The following is a 24,542-nucleotide window of genomic DNA, read 5'->3' as shown; positions in this document are numbered from 1 at the left end:
TATTAACCACCTCTATAACTGAGATATATCCTCTATTCTCACCTCTGTTAATGGGACCCTCTGTAAATGAGACAGAAATTTATTTGTACCTGGCTAACTGAGAGCCTGGGTAAGTGGAATACCTCTTTAAGTGAGACAAATCTGCTCGTCCCTTGAAGTCTCACTTATCCAGGTTTCACTGTAGATATAAATACATAACATCTAAAAGGCCGAAACAAATATTGTAATGAACACACAAATAAGTAAATCCCGGGATTCGATCCCGGGACCTCCTGCTTCGTAGGCAGTCGCCTACCGACTAGGCTAGGAGACCGTCTTTATACAATATTTGGCCTCGCGCACCGAGTGTTCCGTATGGGTGACAGTAAGGAAGGTCATAAACTATGAAAGAATCAAATAGTTTTTATACCGGAAAGCTTATATGTAATTCTTATAAAGTTTATATTTTGTACATTTTTTTTGTGTTTTGTTCTATATGCACCGTCCGCTGAAAATCTGCATTGATTATATCTGGAAACTGCACTATGCGCAGCCTGCATCTTCTAAGCTCCGGTTGGACACCCGCCAGGAAACTGAGCGATCCTACCCTTTTCAGTGGAAAGTTATCGGCCATTGTGCACTGAAGAGCAATGAAATGCAAGGTCATTTCTAAAATATTTCATCATTAGAAAAAAAATAGTTTCTATACAAAAAACACGCGCTTTTAGATAAATTGCCAGTTTAGGTAATGTTACCGTAACATTTCCGAGAATATCCTCTCAAACGGAAATATTCTCGGCAATTTCCCATCACTAATTGTAATAGATGAAATATCAAATTATACACCGAAATATTGAGAAATGCTTCGACTATTATGCTGAATAAGCAACATTTAATTACCTTGCTTGTATTGTGGCGGGAAGATATTTTCATAAGAAGATAGTATTTTTCCTCTACGTGTTGAATTTACCTCTATATCCCCACGCAAGTCTATCAAAAGATCGGGATTTCTAGGCCCGTGTAATCCAAGGAAATACAAATAATATGACACATTTCAAAAAATATTTAATCGGCTTGCGTTACTTTTATGAAATTTTGTGTCATCTCAAAACTTATGAACAGACGAGGTAAGCTATTATTAAAATTAACCTACACACTAAATAAATTAAAACTAATAAGATAAATAAATCAAACTTACCCACCTATCTTAAGTCCCCTAGATCTGTCCCCTGTGTCCCCTGCGGAAGGGCCTATACTTTGGCCTAGGAATGAGCCAGCCCTAGGGCCATGTAAGTGTGCAGTGTATAGCGATATTTGAGCGACTGAGCCACTGTGATGGACAACTACGAGCGAAATGAACGATGTCATTCTGATATCAGTGTTCGTTCGAATTGGCCTACGCTAAAACCTTTGCGCTCACCTGCAAGTTAAAAACCTCGACCTGTCTGGCACGATACAGGGTGTCCAGAAACTGGAGATTAGCCTGCATCTGGGCCAGCCGCGCTTCCATCTCCTCCTCTCGAGTCAGCCGGGCTGGAACAATATCGGTAGCTTAGTTGGACAAGGCAAGGCAAGGTAGTTTTTGGTTTAAGTCTACTATTTAGACGTGAAACGTAAGGTGAACGTCTTTAAAAACCCGTCGAGGTGCTCGGAACAAAAGTGGTGGCTTAAATCTCTGTAACGTATATGAATGGTTTTGACTTTCATTAATTTATTCAAAATATAATCAGGCAACATTGACAACAAGGCCCATATTACAAATACATTACAGACTAACGTATGTACCTATATGCATTTTATAAACTTTAAACTAAACACTATTTAGGCGACAATACGGCGTGGCTCCGTTGAACCGTCTGGTCTTGGTCGGATTCGGCAGTTTGCCCCGGAACCTCCGAGAAACGACACCCTTCGGCCATAAGTCCGTTAATTATGGAGCGGGTATTGTAAAACTCATATAAAAGTCAACAGATAGTGCAAAGGAACTAAAAATAGAGATACATTACACAAACACATCGCCTACAGTAAATGGAAAACGCACTAGGGCGCAAAGTGGCACGATATATATAGCAAACTGGTGGGCGGGCGGCAACATGATTGAATAGTAGGTTGAAGCCGTATATTAGGGTGAACTCGGGCAGATTCGTGCTAAATTAAAAGTAAGATTCTGACAAAAATTAAATACAGTAAAACGTGGGGAGCAAATCCCCACTGGCTACTTGTACTCTAACTGTTATTTATATATTAAAACGATATCTAACACAACTAGCGATATGTCAAAGAGAATTTTCATAAATTACAAAATTCCCATGAAATGTTCTCGCTATTTTTTTCTGCACCTTTACTTATTGCCAAACCTTCTTAGCTACTTAGAGCGAAGCATGTGCACCCGCTCACCCGTTCCGCGCAACCGCGCCAGCTAGCGGACGCCCTATGCACGGTTTTTATTACCATACTCTAGGTCTCTGGAATATATATTCCTGTAGGAATAAATGGTTATTGAAGTGAAAACTTCTTTAGCGGCGCTGTGCACTTTTTGTGATGGGGAAAAAATGTTGAACTCGCGAGAGCGTAAGACGTAAGACGCTTCGTAAGACGGATACGTGACCTGATCGAAAAACTGTTACAATGTCATTGAGTTTTCATTTCTGCCGGCACTCCCGGAGTGCAACCCGTTGTTTTTATTAACTTACGCGTTTGACCGAGTTCACCCTACCTTGACACCCCCGTTTTAACGACCCATTTCCAACCCCTTTTCAATCAGGGTAATGGCTATTTAAGCCATACAAAGATTTACGTTCCAATTTATTTTTTCCCTTTAGTTAATAAGCAGCTTATAACTACGTTGGTTCTTTCGTTTGACTTTTTTCGATTTTATTGAAATAATATTCTCGGCAGGTTTATATGTACAACCAGAAGCAGAAGTTGCTAAGCGGCCGACGCGTTCAAAATTACCTTGACACGATCTTATTCTCTTAACCATAAAGTAGTTTCAAGATCATTTTGAACACCTGGCCTGCTTAGCAACTTTTGCTGCTGACTGTACCGGCCCGAGAAAATATCTAATGCTAACCTGTGGAGTTGCCATCATTAACCAATGATGGCATCTCCAATGAGCCCTGATTAACCAGCAGATCAAGCACCGTGGAAATGGAGTTGGATTAGGCATACACTCCGAAGGGATCCTGACCACATGCCGAGGCAAGCCCTAGACTGGAATGCCCAAGCAAAGAGGAAACATTGCCGACCAGCGCTAGCCCAGTAAGCATCATGCTGAGTGGCTTATATTACGTGTTGTTTTTCCCCGACTACGGCAACGCAAAAGGAGGGTTATGATTTTGAACGGTATGTATGTGGGTATGTATGTATGTATGTTCATTTGTTCCCTCATAACTTCTAAAGTTCTCATTATAATTAGACAAACGACATGTCATTCGAATCGTCTTAATCGTCCGCTGGTTATAGGCTATATCACGTAACAAAATAATGAACATAACAAAATTAAGTAATGCTGACGTGTTGTATATCATTTGAAAGGGCTTAATTAGCACATTTCAAATATATACATATTGTTAGCTTTTGCACTCGTATTTACTTCCAAGCACCCGATAAAACATTAATTTATCGGGTAGGTAATTAGAACTAGGATTACTAGGAATCTACAAGCGCTCTGAATTTTATCTGCGGGTTACCCGACTACGGCGATACAAGAACGTTTTTGCGAAAGGAATTTGTTTGGCCACTATACAGGATGTTTTTCTAAATGACCTGCAATATTTAACAACGTGAATAGGTATAGAAGTCCAGATCAGCCAAAATGTATGAAACAGACAATTTTTTTTACGAGATCGGGTTTAGTTGCATTAAAACGTATGTGGCTTGCTGCACGCGGTCCAAAGCCGGGCGCCTTCGGCAAGTCCCTCTCTTAAAGCCCTCGCAAAAGTTTTATATAGTGACTTCAAATAGTTACGAGTAGTAACGAAATCATGACCCCAAAAGTAATTAAATAAAAAATAAGTTCATAAACTAAAACCGAGGATAGCCGTTACCTTAAAGTTGATAATCGTGGCATACGACCACGGCTATTCTCTGAATATCTCTGTATATAACTATATAAAAAATTTAGTAAATTATATTTAGTTGTATTTTTTTATTAAAAATTATAACATTTATAATATTTCCTGTATGATAATTTCAGATAAATCTTGTATCATACTTTTTAGAGCGCGATTTGCAGTAGTCGGGTTTTAGTTTATTATAAACTTATTTTTTATCTTCTTTTATTTTGTCTCGAATAAACGCTCTCTTCTGTTCTATTCAAAGCAGACCTGGCGCCTGAGTATTATTGCAGAGGCGAAGGCGAAGACTTGGACCGAACTCAAGCACGAAGCTCAAGACCGATCTAGATGGCGCCCTGGCCCTCTGCTCCATCCAGGGGACATAGGACAATAAGGGTCACTTGCACCAGGGATCGTGCAAGTGACGCTAAAGGGGCCCACTGATTACCAGTCCGTAGGACGATATCGGCCTGTCAGTTAAACGCAAAATTTGACAGCTCCGAACAAACTGACAGGCCGATATCGTCCGGCGAACTGGTAATCTGTGGGCCCCTTAAGTCAAAAACATTTAATTATTGTTCATTGTTCAAAAGAAAGCGTTAAATGCAAAATTGAACGGACTTAATGCTATAGGGCATTTTCTAGGAGCTTTTTTTCTCCAAAGATCATCCGTTATCCGATATCGGATCGGACAATGAAAACGCTCTAAGGGTTAAATTACTTTGTAGTGTAAACGGCCTTTTACAATGGCATATAAATAGCTGAACAAAGGAACGGCGGTGGGCGGGCAGTCTATCGGCGCCGCGGATTTGCCGATATTAATGTAATTTTTTATATGGTTCCCATACATCAAAACGACGGGCTACTGATTAAAGTACACATTAACAGGAAAAGACAATATTTTTATTTTATTTCTACTACCGTTCATGGAGTCCGTCTAAGTTTACTTTGCACCGATTTGAATTCAACAAAGAGAGGATTTTAAACGTCATATTTTTATAGAAATTTTACATTTAATGATGACATTTTCACACTTTGTCATTGCAAGTGTGTATTAGGATCAGCTGTGGTTATAGTTGTAGGGATTAATTATTTTCCATCGTATTTTCACGGAAACGTACGAACGTGTCTTGCTATTTCAGTCAGTCTCGGTACAAAAATACTGAGGTAGCCTGACAAATGCGAACGTTTCCGAGAAAATACGATGGAAAACAATTATGTTCTACATCTGTAGTCGTAGTTGCAACAACAGTGAATGGTTCCCGTGGGAAAGGTCATAGAGTTAGACAAAGAAAAGTCTACAAAATAACGCAACGTAGACCTAATGTGGTCGTGCTAATACAACGCGACTAAACTACGGACGCTAGCACAAAGTATTTCGTACATTAACCCGTCTGGTGGCCTAGCCAAGGTGACAATTGCTTGCGCGTCGCCATCGAATAGCTTTGTGTCTCTCTATCACTCTTCCATATTAGTGTGACAGTGACAGTTGCGTTTCGTTCGCTACGGAGCGTTAGCGACTGGCATGTTGTCTACGGGGCCAGTTCATATCTTTATCGCACGGGCGTTGCCGTCTCGCTCGCAGTGTCATTGACTGCTCGCATCATGGGCGTTTTAAATAACACTTGGACTGCGTCTGCGTCTGCAGACTTTTCTTGGTCTATCTCTAGACTTACGTTAGTGTTTTCAATTTGAGCTGCGTTGCGCGTAGGGCTCTAAGTGATGATTAGTGCGTAACAAGGCCTGGGAATGCATCTAATTATAGTGCTACTTAAATCACGGTGGGAAGGTACAGTCACCTGCACTAATATGTTACACAACGAAGGCCGCAAAAATATGTGACGCGCTCTTATTGCACTGTGTCATTCTATGGAACTCGCTAACTATGTAAACAAAAGTCCCTAGTAAATTCCATAATTTTTGACAGTTTCAATATGGCGGTTTGTTTACATAGTTAGCAAGTTCCATAGAATGACACTTTACAAATAAGATCGTGTCAGATATTTTTGCCGCCTTCGTTGTGTAAAATATTATTGCTGGTGAGTGTACACGACGAACAAGTATGGCGCCGTGAATTCAGTACCCATTCCACGAGTCACTGACAGTGTCAAAACTGACATACGCTAAACATAATTTACTTTCTATATATCTCGCTCACACATATAACTAGTACGAGCGAGATGCATAGAAGGTAAGTTGCATACTCTATAGCGTTTTTGTCAGTGCCAAACTGGTGGTAGCCAGCCACAGAGGCTCTTCTCTCACTCTCACTAAACGTGAGATCTCAATCTCTCAATCAACTCATTTAGACGATGCGAGAACTCGCATGCGAGTTTCAGTACATTGCAGTTTTTGATCGGTCGCTTGAAGTGGACGTAACGAACAGTCCGCAATGTAACTAAAATCGCATGCGAGTTCGCGCGCCGTCTAAATCAGCCCTTATAGAGTTAGACCAAGAAAAGTCTGCAGATATTTTGATAGCCCCCGCAGTGCAAGTGTTATTTTAAACGTCAAATTTCTATGAAATTGTGACGTATAAATAACACTTGCACTGCGGGGGCTATCAAAATCGCTGCAGACTTCTCTTGGTCTACCTGTAAATATCTACGAAGGCCGCTTGTTTGTCAAACTGAAGCCACGTTTTCTTGTTTATTTAGAATGTGATAAAATCGCGGCGTCTCGTTATATGTGATGGGGCGAGGCCGTCTGATATACAGGATGGGTAAAAGGGACTGTTTTGGAAATAAAAATATATAATTTTCGTACTAAGCCAAAAATAATTGCCTGCAATCGGAAATGTGATACCTATAAATTAAAAAAAAAATGATATTACATTAAATATTTAGTAAACAATTGCATATAAACAAGTAAGCTTGGAGTACTCACTCCGTACATGAGTTTTATTACTTAAATATAATAAGTGTATGAAAGGTATGGATAATATATTATTAATAAGTTTAAAACTTCCTTAAAACTTCATACTTGTTAAATAAGATTAAATCTTATTACAAATAAGTTTTCTCAATGCTCGCTTAAAATTACTAGGTACCATCACGCTCCGCGATTGGTGCGCCAATTTGGATATCTTTTGGGTATTACTGCAATGTTCTGCCGCCAGAGTGCAGCACTAGCTCCTTTAGGAAACCAAACCTCAAACTGTTTTTTGTCAAGTTTTCACAGAAAATAAAATACATAATATGGCATTGATGCGTCAAGTCGGTTTGTTAACAAGGGCCTACTGGGAAACGCGAAAATCGCCATTTAGTTATCTGCCTCTTTATCGCTCGAATATGCAAGAGTGATATAGAGGTTAGATAACAAAATTTCGATTTTCTTGTTTCGCGGTAGACCCCCAGATTGTGACGGATAGTAGTAGTGGCGCCTCCTACGCACATTTTCGCGTAATATTCCCTATTGGTTTTTCAATACTTACGCTATAGAATTTCCAATTTAGCAAGAACCCTATAAATGGCATAATAATCTCGTGTGGTGACTGTACATATAAGACCTTATAAAACAAAGTCTCTCGGCACGTCTGTCTGTTTGTGTGTATGTATGTTCGCGATAAACTCAAAAACTACTGAACGGATTTTCATGCGGTTTTCATTTATCAATAGAGTGATTTTTGAGGAAGGTCAAGGTGTATAATTTTTTAAGGTTTTGTGTAACCCGTGCGAAGCCGGGCGGGTCGCTAGTTGTACTTAGTTACCGAGCATTTTTATCAAAAGAAAATTGTTGGAATAGTAAAATATTTTTCTCAAACATGCAATGAAATGTCATCGCTACGTGCGTTATAACAGACTTCGAAGTATCACGTTTCGGGCCGAGCAACTAGAGAGGACTGTAAAGGAATTTCATACAAAATGAAGGCCTAGGCCTGGAAGTAATTTTTTTTTAATTTAAATGTAAACGGCGTCTGCAGTAATGTACTATTAGATTAGGCTTTTTATATTTATATACATATAGGAACAGTTACGTGAGTTGGGTGATAATCTCAACGAATTTTTTTTGCGGCGGAGCTGATAATGACAGTGTGGACTAATTGTTTCACAATGGTATTTTTTTTCTGAAAACCTTACACAAATTATTATCTTAAGCCAAATCGCAAAATGTTATAATAGTGTTGTTATTTATTTAAAAAATTTTTTTCGCCGTAATTATAATTTTGGTGTAGTGTCCCGAATCCGTTTTTCTTTAATGATTTCTATAGTAGAACCATAACATCCATTGATTTAACTAAAACTTCACAAACTTTTACTCGTTATTAGTCTACGTATATTATAAGAAAATAAAAGTGAAGATTAGTACATGAATTGATACTCTAAACTAAGCATTACTAGTTGTCCTGGTAAAATAGTAAATTTTCGTGGTAAATATTGAAAATGAATTTTATGGTCGAACGAAACGCAACAAGGCTAACAAACGTGGAGTAACCTGTTAATTCAGGTCTGCTCCGGCACTGAACGATGATGCACGTGTCGTATGACGCTAGATCTGTCCAGCAAACGCGTAAGTATCTAATTTTGGTGTATTAAAATACTTTTTAATACAATTTTGGTGGTGTATCTAACTAATGACCGAAAAGTAGTTGTTTTTGTGTGAATTGTATTTAAAGCATGTTTATAGTTTCTTTTTTTTTTTAAATATAAACTTGAAACTGATGTGAGTGATACGGTTTACTTTTAAATATACTTTTATGCAATGGTTCTAATTTTGGTGCATCAATTTTGGTGGTTTTGGTGGTAATTTGAAAACCACCAATCAATAATCAATAATTTTATTTCGTCATCATAGGTGTAAATACATTAGTACAGGTGATAGGGTGTTTTTTCAATGCAGCAGCTATGAAGTACCTTTACGGCTTACGATATTTAAAATATAGCTAAGTAATACAATTATTTACAATTAAAATATGAGTTACAAACTGGAAAAATAAATTTAAAAATTATAAATGACAACTGACCTTAACATAATATACCTACCTACAAACTAGTAATAAAAACTTACAATGTTCACAGTTTAATATTCAATTAAAATTAGGAATAATTCAACCAAAATTGCTTAATACCACCAAAATTTATACTTATGAGCCATAACTAAGTAATTTTGTATTTGCTGTCATAAATGTATATTTTGTATTCACATCACTAATGACTAAGTGCATTGATTACCAGTAAAAAATAAATACTTTACAATAAAACAAAATTTCACATTTTGTAATCGCACTGACTTTAACCTACATTATTTGATCGTGTAATGTTTTCATCTACCCTCAACTGGCTTAAGGAGCCATTTGAGGGTAGATTTCGTTTACTTTTATTGAAATACCAAAAGATACAGACTATAATAGGATTAATAGGGATGGTGGCCAGTAAATCTAATTTTGGTGACAACCAAATTATTAAAATCATAATATCTCGAAAACTACTTTGTATAATGAAAGGCCATTACTACACAATATCGATTGTGACTAGTTACGTATTATCGATACATAATTTAGACATAAACTTCAAAAATAAAAAATCCCATCAAAATTATGTAAATTTTGGACCTGTTGAAATTCATCCAGTTATGAATAACTAAACCATTTCAATTTTATTTCATCCAAAGCATTTTTTAAAGCGAATGCGCGCAATACAGAAGGATTCCAATGTCATTATAAAAATCGGACCCGGTCACCTACGGCCACTTCCCTGAACGTTTACCTTCCAAATTCCTTTATGGTCCATTTCCTAGTTCGTCCGTTTCCTTAACCGGCCATTTCCCCGATTGACCACTGTTGAAATTCTTTCTACGTCCAGTTTCCCCGAACGGCCGCTGTAAAAATTCCTTGTTTGTCCGATTCCCTGAACGACCATTGTTAAAATAACTAGTTTGCCCAATTCCCCAAACGGCCACTACAAAATTTACTAGTTTGTCCAATTCCCCGATTGGCCACTACTACTACACTACTAAATCCTAGTACTTTCGATATCAGTTTCAATTTAAAAATATGTAAACTCCATTCTGCATTTAAAAAATGAATATACTTTTGAATATAAAATTCGAAAAGGCCGGCGCCGATTATTTGCGTTTTTTCCCTCTAAAATGTACACATGTATCTAGACTAGATAAATGTTTATTTTAAGACATATCTCCTTATCTACTATATGGAGCAAATAGGAGAACTCGGGCGACAAAATACGAACAATGCTTATAAGATGGCACAACGATACGACCATCAAACATTCATCCAACAAATAGGCCACAGGGGCACTTTTCCACGTTTAAGGGCATATGTCCAAGTGTCAGAAAGGCTAGGTATCATAATATCCATCGACAATTAGTCCGAATGTAATAATGGCCTGATGACGGAAAGTCTAGATGTAACAATACCCATTTGTCGTTAAGTCCGGATGTTATGAGTAGAGATGCACCGAATATTCGGTTACTATCCGGTATCCGGCCTATCCGGCCATACTTTAATATCCGGACGGATACCGGTTAGTTACCTACTATGCAGCCGGATACCGGATAGTAACATTGCTGGATTTCGGAGTAAACAAATTGGATCGAAGAAACAGTCACGGTCATAATCGTACTCGTTTATTATTTTAAAACAATTTTTAAACATCCAATGACTCGCACGTTGCACGCACACTCATTTCGAACCTAGAAATGAGTCCACGCGAACGTTCACTAGGAAACAGCTCAAAATCTGCACAATGCGCACCTGAAAAACCGAAATGTAGGTATAGTTCCGCCAGCCGAATATTCGGCCGCCGGATACCGAATATTCGGCAGATGGTCAGGCCGAATATCCGGTATCTAGAATGTCTAGGTGTCACAATGTCCAAAATGTAAAAAAGTCCACATGTCATATCTAGACACGCGGCAGCGTGTCCAGCCAAGTTCAAAGAAAAAGGAACTGGCGACGCAGCAACCGTGTGTAATATTACACGAACCATTTCGAGCTACTTTTGACCCCTTCACAACTTGAAACCTACTTAATCTACACAAATGAAATTTGGCACATGTATTCAAGCCCCTTAGCTTGTCCAAAATACAAAATTTCATAAAAATAGCTCATACAGTTATTGATAAATCAACGTGTAAAAACCGGCATTTTTGTGACTGACTGACATATAGATCACAAACCTAACCCACTTCCAGATGACCTAGAAACTTGAAATTTGGCATCAAGGTAGACTATTAGGTGTATATAGAGGGAAAAATCTGAAAACTGGAAATTATTGATATTTCGATGGAAAAAAAAAATATTAATACTTATAGACCAAAATCCTAACCCACTTCTAGATTACTTAGAAACTTGATATTTGGCATGAAGGTAGACTATTAGGTGTATATAAAGGGAAAAATCTGAAAACAGGAAATTATTGATATTTCTATGGAAAAAAAATAATTAATACTTATAGACCAAAAACCTAACCCACTTCTAGATGACTTAGAAACTTGATATTTGGCATCAAGGTAGACTGTTAGGTGTATGTAAAGGGAAAAATCTGAAAACTGGAAATTATTGATATTTCGATGGAAAAAATAATAATTAATACTTATAGACCAAAAACCTAACCCACTTTTATTGGCATCAAGGTAGACTGTTAGGTGTATATAAAGGGAAAAATCTGAAAACTGGAAATTATTGATATTTCGATGGAAAAAATAATAATTAATACTTATAGACCAAAAACCTAACCCACTTCTAGATGACTTAGAAACTTGATATTTGGCATCAAGATAGACTATTAGGTGTATATAAAGGAAAAAATCTGAAAATTGGAAATTATTGATATTTCGATGGAAAAAAAAATTAATACTTATAGACCAAAAACCTAACCCACTTCTAGATGACTTAGAAACTTGATATTTGGTATCAAGGTAGACTATTAGGTGTATATAAAGGGAAAAATCTGAAAACTCGAAATTATTGATATTTAGATAGAAAAAAAAAATTAATACTTATAGACCAAAAACCTAACCCACTTCTAGATGACTTAGAAACTTGATATTTGGCATCAAGGTAGATTATTAGGCGCATACAAAATGAAACTTTTTGACAACTGACCGCGCGTTAGCGAGGGTCTCCTTTTCAGCTTAGGCAAACTGCTTTCATGATGAATAGAATACTTACTATAGTAATTTCTGTACAAAAAGTAATGATATCCCAACAAAAACATAAATGTGAAATGAGAGCCAAGTTCAATATTAAGAATATGTGTTGTTGTTGACTCGCTGACAAAAGAATTGAGATCTATATTGGTGCCAAGTTCTGTGCTGTGTAGAAAATCCTGAAATTATAAAGGATTTGTCTTGGCTAGTTTTTACCAACAAACCAAATTTTAGAAAAGTAACGTACCTAGTCAAATATAATAAATAACCTATACGTAAAAACTAGCCAAGACAAATCCTTATAATTTCAGGATTTTCTACACAGCACAGAACTTGGCACCAATATAGATCTCAATTCTTTTGTCAGCGAGTCAACAACAACACATATTCTTAATATTGAACTTGGCTCTCATTTCACATTTATGTTTTTGTTGGTTTCCCTTACGTTATATAGTCACGGTGTCAAAATTCCCGTATTTCAGGACTTCCCATAGTTTCAAAAGCTTTTAGGGTTGAGGCAACGTTAACAGAACTAGTCCCGTTTTTACCCTTTGGGTACGGAACCCTAAAAATGGAAATTAAATTCTTTGACTGTACACTGTATAGTCATTCAGCGGTTTAAGCGTATAGAGAGGTAACAGATATACAGAAAAAGGTGCTTTCGCATTTATAATATATTTATCTTTCTTTTAGCATATTTTTTTTCGTATAGATGTATTCCTAGTTGATAGAGTTACTCGTACTTTTCCGTTTAATTATATGTACATAAAATAAATTAATTAAAAATTAAAAAACACGACTGCGAAAAAGCGAACTGAAAAGATAAAAATAATTTTTAGTTGTGTTGTTAGTCAAAAACCGTTTACCGTACCGTACCGTACCGTTTTATTAGTCAAAAAGGATCTTTCCATCAAGAGTATTTTTTTCATACAGATTACAGACTATAGAGCCGGCATGAAATAAAACAATACTGACACAAATACATACAGTAATGCTTCAGTTCCTCTGATCACAGCATTGTTTGTTATATAATACATCTGCTATGTGCTTATATGGGCGAGTAGCCATTAGGCCCATTAGCTTCGTACTTACGTACAAGTATAGTATAGACAGACTATTATGGACGGCTATAAACATTTCCTAGGTACCTAAGTCTTACATACTTGATGGCTGTAACCTTGTAAATACATAGTTAATGCGGTTATCACACTAATGTGGATCCGCACGTTGGCTTGAGCGAGACAGTGCTATGTACGTTTGTAGCGGTGTTCCGCTCGCACAACGGAGCGCCGTGCCGCCATCCGCATCCAATGTGAAGACCACTTTAAATCCGACCTATTGCAAATCGAACGACAACACGCGTCGACTAGAATTTAGGGAATACCCCTAGCCTAGCGGCGCGATTCGGGAAATGAATTAGAGATTCACTAGATATGAAATAGTAAAGATATGTGACGTTCCACGGCAAAAGAGGTACCTTATGGCGGCTGGCGGGGACCTTGATGTATTGACATTTTCCCATTTAAAAGGTCCCCGACTGCAATTGAAATAAAATACACAGGTACAGTCACGATCCTAAATGAGCATTAAACTTTTGCGTTTGTTGTTTATAACCTTCACTAAACACTCATATTCTAATAATTTTTTACATTCATTTAGTTGAGTAACTAACACAACTAAAAATTATTTTTATCTTTTCAGTTCGCTTTTTTGCAGTCGTGTTTTTTAATTTTTAAATAATTTATTTTATTTTATACTTTTTAGAATTTTTACATTCATTAAGTTGAGTAACTAACACAACTAAAAAATATATTTATCTTTTCAGTTCGCTTTTTCGCAGTCGTGTTTTTTAATTTTTTATTTATTTAATTAATTTTGGGGTCATGATTTCGTTAATAAACATTTGAAGTCACTTTATATTACTTTTGCGAGGGCGTCCTCAGTACAGAAAGGCACGCAGAGCGCCGCATATATCGGGCTACGCCCGACTACTTTGGAACGCGTACAGTGCGCCACGAACGTCGGGCTACGCCCGACGCTTTGAGCAAGAGGGCGCTGAAGGCGTCTTGGTAAGGGTACAGCGTGTCACGTATGTGGGCCTACGCCCGACACTTAGTATGAGAGAGTCAAAGGCGCCTGGCTTTGGACCGAGTGCAGCGCGCCACGTACGTCGGGCTACATCCGACTCTTTTACCATTAGGGCGCCGAAGGCGCCCGGCTTTAGAACGCGTACAACGCGCCTCGTACACGCCCGACGCTTTGAGTATGAGGGCGCCGAAGGCGCCCGGCTTTGGTAAGCGTACAGCGTGTCACGTACGTCGGGCTACGCCCGACACTTTTAGTATGAGACTGTTGAGGGGACTGGCTTTGGACCGCGTGCAGCGCGCCACGTACGTCGGGCTACGCCCGACGCTTTGAGTATGAGGCCGGCTTTGGTAATCATACAGCGTGTCACGCTACGCCCGATACTTTTAATATGAGAGAGTCGAAGGCGCCTGGCTTTGGACCGCTTGCAGCGCGCCACGTACATCGGGCTACGCCAGAACCTTTAAGTGTGAGGGCGCCGAAGGCGCCCGGCTTTGGTATGCGTACAGCGTGTCACGTACGTCGGACTACGCCCGACGCTTTGAGCAAGAGGGCACTGAAGGCGTCTTGGTAAGGGTACAGCGTGTCACGTATGTAGGCCTACGCCCGACACTTAGTATGAGAGAGTCGAAGGCGCCTGGCTTTGGACCGAGTGCAGCGCGCCACGTACGTCGGGCTACATCTGACTCTTTTACCATTAGGGCGCCGAAGGCGCCCGGCTTTAGAACGCGTATAACGCTCCTCGTACACGCCCGACGCTTTGAGTAAGAGAGCACCTTCGGCGCCCGACACTTTTAGTATGAGAAAGTAGAAGTCGCCTGGCTTTGGACCGCGCGCAGCGCGCCACGTACGTCGGGCTACGCCCGACTCTTTTAGTATGAGGGCGCCGAAGGCGCCCGGCTTTGGAACGCGTACAGCGCGCCACGTACGTCGGGCTACGCCCGACGCTTTGAGTATGAGGCCGGCTTTGGTAATCATACAGCGTGTCACGCTACACCCAATACTTTTAATATGAGAGATTTGAAGGTGCCTGGCTTTGGACTGCGTGCAGCGCGCCACGTACATCGGGCTACGCCAAAACCTTTAAGTGTGAGGGCGCCGAAGGTGCCCGGCTTTGGTATGCGTACAGCGTGTCACGTACGTCGGACTACGCCCGACACTTTTAGTATGAGAAAGTAGAAGTCGCCTGGCCTTGGACCGCGCGCAGTGCGCCACGTATATACGTCGGGCTACGCCAACCTCTTTTAGTATGAGGGCGCCGAAGGCGCCCGGCTTTGGAACGCGTACAACGCGCCACGTATGTCGGGCTACGGCCGATGCTTTGAGTATGAGGGCGCCAAAGGCGCCCGGCTTTGGTAAGCGTATAGCGTGTCACGTGCGTCGGGCTACGCCTGACCCTTTTAGTGTGGGGGCGTCTTTGGCGCCTGGCTTTGGACCGAGTGCATATACTTGGACAAGTTGCAGGAAGCGCACATCTTTCTTACGCTCTGAGCCGTAGGCCCTAGGTGGAGCTCACCCTTCGGCCTTAAAAAAAATGTCATCATCATAAATGTTAAAATTAAATCAAACCGTACGGTTATAATGATACTTTCACGATTTGTTCTGACAAAGTCGGTGCAGAGTTAGCTTAGACGGACTCTGTATCGTATCGATTCATAAATAGAAATTATATTATAAGCTTTTCGATTCCATAAGCGCAATTACTAACATGTTTTAAAAACTATGAGTAGTATGTACCTACCTAATATAATATAATTATATTTTTTTATGATCAGCGATCAAACCCTTTCCTTTTATTTTAATAAGTATCCCATTCAATAATAATATTTGGTTTTATGAGATTAGCTTCTCTTAACATATATTGTCAATTCTTACTTTCTCAAAATGAAACTTAAACCCACATGTTGCATATATATTATCAATTGGCTTTCAGCCCTTCATTTTGATACCCTACTCGATAGGTTTGCACGATATTTTTTTCAAAAGGTTGCGTAATATGGCGTATTAAGTCCGCCATATTGTTTTTATAATGACGTCACATAGCCTATGTTACCCGGGATGACGTAAGGATTCTAATGATGTATCATACGTCTAAATCAGTTAAGGCATTCAGAAGTTAAGGTGGAATAAAGAAACTCACATACATACAAACATGAACGCTGAAAACAATACACTCTTTTTGTTTGGGCAGTCGTGTAAAAAGCGAAACAATGGAACGCGTCATATGAAAACTTGTCCCATTAGTACGGAAATAGTACTTTAATACTCATACCTACTTTATAGAAGTTATGTTAACTTGTAGTTCAAAGTATTTTAGTCTATAATTATATTGACAGGATTTATTTTAAACTGTACCATAATTGAGTCGCTTAATTTCAATATTGGATAAATCCTTCTGTCCGATTATGCAATTTTTGTATTAAGAAAAGGTATTTGCTGAGAGGGTCGAATAGATTTACCTGAGTTTGAAGTTAAGCGAGACAATTGCAAGTTTTGTACTTTTAATAACTTCTTTAACACGATATTATTACATATATGAGGTACACAAACTCTCTCAGTCGTGGCTTATTAGGAGGACCGACTATATCTTGTTGTGATTCTGTACGGGACAGAATCAGTGTGACTAGAAAAAAAACACAATGTCAAAATATTTGGTTAAATGATTTGTTCCCAATGTTGTGTGTAGGTGATGTAGGTAGGTATTAACATATTTGCGAACATGTGTCATGTCACCCTGTATAGTTAAGTAAGGATCACCGGTGTGTATCCACACGTTGGGGCAGTGAGGGTTTGATCCTTCTGCACAGTCTAATGCGCCCTTTGGTAGCTAATGAGCATACGAACTAGTGGAGGTGTATTTATTATGAACTATACTAATAACATAGAAGATATTTTTATATGAGGTATCTCTCTTCTCTCTTCTTTGTCGTATCCTCATGGCTGAGGGACGTGACGAATGTGGACACTTTTCACCAGCGCTCTCCAAGCCGCTGTCTTGAGCCCATAATTGTTAGTTTATTATGTAGTGCATAATTATTTTCCATAGTTGTTTCACAGAAACGTACGAACATGTCTTGCTATTTTAGTCAGTCTCGATACAAAAAGTACTGAGGTTGGCTGAAGTAGCATGACAAATACAAACGTTTCCGAGAAAATACGATGGAAAACAATTATGCACTACATCTGTATGAGGAGTGTTCTTGGACCAGTAACTAATCTGTCTACGATTTTTTTATCATTCTTTTGTGTTACCGCCATACAAAGCGTATGGAATTATGATAATAGAGTCGGTCCATAAAATGTCTGCAGCGGATTTGATAGCCCACGCAGTGCAAGTGTCATTTATACGTCATAATTCCATAGAAGTTTGACGTTTAAAATAACACTTGTACTGCGTGGGCTATCAAATCCGCTGCAGACTATTCTTGGTCTGTCTCTACACACATTAGGAAGAAACTTTGGGATATTTTGGAAATTTAATTAAGCCTAATATGGCGCTAAAAGCATGATTACAGTACGGATAGGATGGTGGTTCTTGTACTCGTATAAGTACATGACAACGTGATAAAACGCGCGTTAGATGTCACTTTCTATCCCGCGGTTTTAAAAAGTGACAGGTATTTTATCACGTGGTATCATCCAGCAGGAAGGTGTTGTTGGAGACAAACATAAAAATTAGGGGAGAAATATTTGAACTTTATCAACAAACTTTACTTAATCATCATTAAACCAGCTATCGACGATTTAACGACTATATAACAGAAAGGTGCGTTGGGGTAAGATTGAACATTTGTATTAGAGATGTCACGAATATTCGGCAACTATTCGGTATTCGTCACTTTGCCGATTATTCGGTATTCGGCCGAATGTTGCCTACTATTCGGTCGAATTCCGAATATCTGTTGCACCTACCTAAAACGAAAAATTACAAAATACAACTAACAAGAAAGTAGGTATTTTTCATATAAAATGTATTCTTAGAAAGTTGTTAAATATGGGAACCCTTTTTTTGAGCATATATGGATTACAAAAAAATATTTTATTTTTATCATGGGTCTGATTTGATTGATTTTAACTACATAAAAGGGTCAAACAGATCACTGTGCCCACAAGCTGTTAACCCACAGGAGAGAAAACTAGTGTGTTATCGCGAACAGCACATTTTTCTCTCCTGTGGGCTATAGTTAACAGCTTGTGGGCGTGTAAGCAATGATTTTATCATAGTTCTCTAAATAAAAGGAGGACCTTTTCACGTGGATAAGGGTTTAATAAGAAAATTAACCTTTATAGCCCTTAACTCTTGTGTATCTCTACAGGAAAGACATAACACAGTGATCTGTTTGACCCAAAAACATTATCTTAGCAGATGTTGTGCTTTGTTGGTGAACAGTTTTCGTAATAATTGTGACTCAAAATGTTCGCATGTTATGCCGAATATTCGACGCTTCGGCCGAGACAGGGGCCGAATATTCGGTATTCGGTATTTGGCCAAAACGGTATTCGGGACATCTCTAATTTACTGACTGTTCCCTTTACGCACAGTCTCTATTTAAATAAATGGTGGTGGTGGTATGGTATGGTAGTGTCATGTAAATAAATGGTATAAATCAAATATAATTTAAAAATTACGTTAGTATTTGGTTATAGCAGTTGTATATCCTTTACCTGATAGAAGTAACAGGAGAGATGTAGCAAGAGTGAAAATCGTCGAGTAGTTAACGGCAATACCTCCAGTAAAGAATTTGTCCTAATCACAGGACTTTGCACATCCAGTGGACCTTGACTAATGAGCGACGGGTCACAGCTAAATAAGTGACAGTTGGAACAATGTTGCCATCACCAAACATATTACACGTGATTCGGAATTACTGAGGACTTTTTGTACTTACCTCAACGCACCGTAAATGTATTGAATTCTTAATTTTTCCTCAAGTTGACTAACGGCTGGCTGGTCAAATTAAAAGTACTTTAAAGTGTACAAAAATTGTTAAATTGATGGACTGATACCAATAATATGGGAACGGGAAACGATCAAATACCCTAATAATAATGTATTTAAACGTAAAAATTTTCCACATCCTCCTGCTGAACGCTATTCCTGTATCAGCTAGCAAAATGGAGCCCTACATAGCGGGAGGGCAAGAGGTTTCCATAGAAGACTGGCCGTTCATTGCTTTTGTAGAAGTAACCTGGTTTGATTTGTTTGCGATGGCGTGCGGCGGGTCCCTGGTCAGCTCGCAGACGGTGTTGAGTGCAGCACATTGTATGGATGATATCACAGAGAAGAAAGCACATATGACAGGGTGGGTTATCTTTCCACAATAGAGATAGTGACCGTAAGGTAAGACCGTCTACAAACTCTTTCGTCGCTTCTAATCACGTTTGTGTACATACTCCACTTACGGAGAATCGGTAGAGCAGGAGCGAAGCTCTTCCTTTCTGTGTCTCAACGAAATACGAGAGTTCTTGCCCTATAACGGTCTTACTTGCAATACAAGTTATATGCCGATCTTCCCCCAAATCTTGGCATTTTAGCTATCAAACATACGTTCAAATTGTCCTTGAGATTAAAGTACAACATAAATTACAATTTCAGAATATCCTTCAACATATATATGGGCCACTCATCTCACGCAAAAGCAAAAATGACTCGAAAAGTCGCAGATTACGAGACACACGAAGATTACTCGCCAGAAGACGCCGACGTGCGTTCTGACATCGGCATCATGTTTCTCACGGCACCTGTCACATTTTCTGACAATGTGCAGAAGGCGATATTGCAACCAAGATTTAGTTTTAAAGAGGACAGTCATTTGGTGGTGGCTGGGTGGGGCGGTGTAAGTTGAATCCAGAGTCCAGAGGCTCTACCGCGAGAAACGAAACCCGTTTCTTCATCTGCCTCTCTATCGCTCGAATATGCAAATAGAGAGGCAGATAGAGTTAGACCAAGAAAAGTCTGCCAAGATTTTGATAGCACACGTTATTTTGAACGTCAAACTTCTATGAAATTATGACGTATAAATGACACTTGCACTGCGTGTTCTATCAAAATGATTGCAGGCTTATCTTAGTCGAACTCTAAGGAAATTTCAATTATCGTTTTTCGCGGTAGGTCCCCAGGCATACCAGGCCCCTGTTTCACCAACGTGACAGGTGCGACGAATTGTAAAATCACTGTTGCTGACGTCACAGGCATCCATGGGCTACGGTTACCGCTTACCATCGGGCGGGCCGTATTCCTGTTTGCCACCATCATTGTATTATTTAAAAAAACTTTATTATATCGGATAAAAACAGATATTTCTCCTGCGAGGTTTCTGACAATTGTCACAAGAAACACTACAATTGTCACGAAATTCCGACATATAACTCATTACCTGTCAAGAATTACCTACAATTCTTCTAAATCTTTGACAATTGTCAGAAACCTCGCAAGAGAAATATCTGTTTTTATCCGATATAATAAAGTTTTTTTAAATAATACAATGATGGTGGCAAACAGGAGTACGGCCCGCCCGATGGTAAGTGGTAATCGTAGCCCATGGATGCCTGTGACGTCAGCAACAGTGATTTTACAATTCGTCGCACCTGTCACCGTGGTGAAATTGGAGCCAGATCTTACTCGAATACTAGTTGCGTTTTGAAGGGTACCTATATCTCTCGCGTCGAATGAGGGTCATGACAGTTTTTAATTAAAGTATGGCCCCAGGTGGTCTGGCCATTAGTTCGTCGCGCCCCTTACCTTTCCTAATGACCTAGTGACCCTTTAACGTTCGGAAAATATGTTGTAATCCAGATAGACCCAGAAAGAAAAGGAACCAGTAGCGAGAGGCTGAGAGCGATCCAAATGACCGCAAAGAAATACAGAAGCTGTAAAAATATGCACAGAGCCATATGCACGGCGAGTGAAAAGGGATACCCTTTTACGTAAGTACTTATATCCCCTTATTCATAAAACTAAGCAATTTTTGTCCCTTTCTAACAAACACAAATGGCAAAATGAAAGATAAGCACAAATGATTATCACAGGCTTGACAACCGTTTAATTATACGCAACACTCGCAATATGTAACGAAATATCCAAGTTCTTTCAAAGTAAACATGATTGTCAGTTTTAAACAGTATGGTTTCATTTTCAACGCGCGTCATCCTCAAATGCGGCACCCTTAGTGTAAATTTAATTCGATAGCGTGACAAAGCGTTCGCGTTTATGTTATGTCTATTTTTGTATGGGATTTTGAACAGCGCGCCAAGCGGGACGTTTTGGAAACTCAAAATCCCATTCAAAATGACACTTAACGCAAACGCGTAAGTACGTCTCGTTACGCTATCGAATGAAGTTTAAAGGTACAGGATACTTGAAGGAGTAAAAAGCCAAATGGGTAAAACGCAGATCGAATTAAACGAGTACTCGACATACATAACTGGCCTTGGGAAGTAGGTAAGTAATAGAACTGTAATAAATCGAGAAATGTAAGGAGGAGGACATAAGGAGTCGTGGAAATCACAGGCTAAGAAAAATAAAAACCGGACAAGCGCGAGTTAAACTCGCTTGGAGAGGGTTCCGTACGTCGCAATAAGGAATCTAAGTCTAAAAAAAATAATGTATTTATTAACCATTAAGACTAATAGTTACTATACCTGTATTGTAATAATTATTGATTTATTTTAAGATTTTTATAATGAAATTTTGTTGTTTTAAATATATGGTTAGTTCTGAACTTGTCAAAGGGCCCTTCAGGTCTTCGTGCAGAATAATTTAAGTACATTAGAATTTTGAATTTTTAATAATGAATACAAAAAAAAAAAATTATAACTAAGTTAGAGTCTGTTTGGAAAGAGAAGAATAGTGGAATGTATTGAGCCCCATACATACCACGACTCTTCTCTTTTCGCACAGACTCTACAAAGGTTTTTCAAACCTAACCCATATTTGATTATGGTAACTGAAAAAAGTATGTATAGTGCCGGATTGTAGTGGGAAATTACTAAATATGTTATCTATTGTGGTATTCTGCCTTGTAGTGTATTCTTTAATTTGTGGGCTAAAACCGAGCGATAAAGGGTATTGTGATATTTAATTTTTTGTCTTATTATCCCGAAAATTAATATTGAAATCTCCCGCTATAATAATCTCTGCGGCACTCAGATTAGTGACGTCGGGCTGCGCCCGCCGTTCAGATCGCCCCGCATGCGCGCCCGCGCTGGGTGCCTGCGGCACCCAGAGTACTGACGTCGGGCTGCGCCCTCCGTTCAGATCGCCCCGCATGCGCGCCCGCGCTGGGTGCCTGCGGCACCCAGAGTAGTGACGTCGGGCTGCGCCCTCCGTTCAGATCGCCCCGCATGCGCGCCCGCGCTGGGTGCCTGCGGCACCCAGAGTAGTGACGTCGGGCTGCGCCCTCCGTTCAGATCGCCCCGCATGCGCGCCCGCGCTGGGTGCCTGCGGCACCCAGAGTAGTGACGTCGGGCTGCGCCCTCCGTTCAGATCGCCCCGCATGCGCACCCGCGCTGGGTGCCTGCGGCACCCGGAGTAGTGACGTCGGGCTGCGCCCTCCATTCAGATCGCCCCGCATGCGCACCCGCGCTGGGTGCCTGCGGCACCCGGAGTAGTGACGTCGGGCTGCGCCCTCCATTCAGATCGCCCCGCATGCGCACCCGCGCTGAGTGCCTGCGGCACCCACAGTAGTGGCGTCGGGCTCCGCCCGCCGTTCAGATCGCCCCGCATGCGCACCCGCGCTGGGTGCCTGCGGCACCCAGAGTAGTGACGTCGGGCTGCGCCGTCCGTTCAGATCGCCCCGCATGCGCACCCGCGCTGGGTGCCTGCGGCACCCAGAGTAGTGACGTCGGGCTCCGCCCGCCGTTCAGATCGCCCCGCATCCAGATTCCGCGCGATCGAGACGCGCGGCGACTGATTTTGTGACACTGACATTGATATTAAGTTAAACATAGTGCCTACATTATTTTTGCGTTGGTTAGGCGTAGGTATCTCTGTTATTTCAAGATAACAGATATACGTCTGACACAGCAGTTCGACCTTCTCATTTAGCTACTTAAACCAATTATTTGTTATATGTTTGAGCACTAACCTCCTGCAGCTCATCATTCGACCTTGCGTGGAGGACGTGGAGGTGCACCTCTCTCGGATGCTTCAGGCCTTCGGCCCCACGCAAAGCTTGGCCCTCGACCTTAGCACTAGCTGTCCACACCACGTTTCACGTAAACAATTGCGGTTGTGACTTGTGGCCCTGATACAGCCTACCCGCAATTTCTGTTCTTAAGTCCGACTCACGCTTGACTGCAGACTTCTTATAGGTTTTACACTATAACTTGTACACTATAAAGAACTGTTCTCTTTTTGAGCACTAACCTCCCGCAACTCAGCCTTCGGCCGCGCGTTTCAATGAGCCTCAGCGGGACGCTTCGGGCCTTGGGCCCTACGCGTAGCTCGGCCTTCGGCCTTCGCAATAGCTGTCCACACCACGTTTCACGTAAACCATAACGTCTGTGTCCCTAAAACAGCCCAACCGCGTTTTTTTTCTTAAGTCCGACTCACGCTTGACTGTAGATTTCTAATAGGTTTTCCTGTCATCTAGAGGTGAAGAACTATTATGAGTATTTTTTTCAACATTTTTGACCCAGTGGTATCGGAGTTAAGGGGGGGATGGTAATTTTTTGCCTATATTCTTAAATAACTTCTAAATTATTTTTATAAAATTATAAAAAAAATATATTTGAGACCCTTAAAATAAGCCCTTTCATTTAATATGTAACACGATATGGTTTGCAAAACTTTGTTTTTTAATTTTCTTATTTTGCCCCCAAAAGTGCCCCCTATATTTAAAATTCATTTGTTTTCATTACATGTCCGTCTTTGGGTCACAGACTTGCATATGTGTACCAAATTTCAACTTAATTGGTCCAGTAGTTTTGGAGAAAATAGGCTGTGACAGACGGACAGACGGACAGACAGACGCACGAGTGATCCTATAAGGGTTCCGTTTTTTCCTTTTGAGGTACGGAACCCTAAAAAACAAGTCAAGAAATTGTGAATTCTACATATTCTTTTTCCAGTGGAGACTCCGGCGGCCCCGTTGTAAACGCCGACACCCGCCGCCTTGTCGGAATAGTGTCCATCAGAAATATGGACACAGGGATCACAATCTTGACCAGCGTACCGGATTACTGGGATTGGATAAGAAAGGCGCAACTAAAGTTCTTCCGGAAATTTTGTGGACAGGAAAAGTAAACTAGTTAAACGTAAATTCAGATTCTCATTTAATTGCCCCCTTAAGAATGATCCTTTAACTACTC

At 40.1% G+C, this 24,542-nt stretch overlaps 2 protein-coding genes across 2 annotated transcripts in view; one reads left to right on the top strand and one right to left on the bottom strand.

The window, feature by feature from the left end:
* LOC134804153 (alpha-1,3-mannosyl-glycoprotein 4-beta-N-acetylglucosaminyltransferase A-like) overlaps positions 1-24,542 on the bottom strand; it is an 88,666-nt gene that overhangs the window by 11,887 nt on the left and 52,237 nt on the right. Inside the window, exon 3 of the mRNA XM_063777099.1 lies at positions 1,400-1,512. Within this exon, the coding sequence (XP_063633169.1) occupies positions 1,400-1,512 (113 nt within the window). The remainder of the gene's footprint in view (positions 1-1,399; positions 1,513-24,542) is intronic.
* On the top strand, positions 19,177-24,493 carry LOC134805063 (granzyme C-like). Its single transcript, XM_063778349.1, has 4 exons — positions 19,177-19,534; positions 19,828-20,068; positions 21,028-21,158; positions 24,303-24,493. The coding sequence occupies exons 1-4, from the start codon at positions 19,281-19,283 to the stop codon at positions 24,475-24,477; spliced, it is 801 nt and encodes a 266-aa protein (XP_063634419.1). The 5' UTR covers positions 19,177-19,280; the 3' UTR covers positions 24,478-24,493.

This window comes from Cydia splendana, chromosome Z (genome assembly GCF_910591565.1).
Source record: "Cydia splendana chromosome Z, ilCydSple1.2, whole genome shotgun sequence".
Classification (NCBI taxonomy): Eukaryota; Metazoa; Arthropoda; class Insecta; order Lepidoptera; family Tortricidae; genus Cydia; species Cydia splendana.
Note: the sequence above shows the minus strand (reverse complement) of the source record. Positions and strands in the feature narration are given on the sequence as shown.

What these genes read in the sequence shown, in the direction of transcription:
- LOC134805063 (XM_063778349.1), top strand. Translation starts at nt 19,281, where the DNA reads ATGTATTTAAACGTAAAAATTTTCCACATCCTCCTGCTGAACGCTATT. An exon ending in AAGAAAGCACATATGACAGG is followed by an intron (nt 19,535 to 19,827) that starts GTGGGTTATCTT and finishes TTACAATTTCAG; the next exon opens with AATATCCTTCAACATATATA. An exon ending in GAAAAGGGATACCCTTTTAC is followed by an intron (nt 21,159 to 24,302) that starts GTAAGTACTTAT and finishes TTCTTTTTCCAG; the next exon opens with TGGAGACTCCGGCGGCCCCG.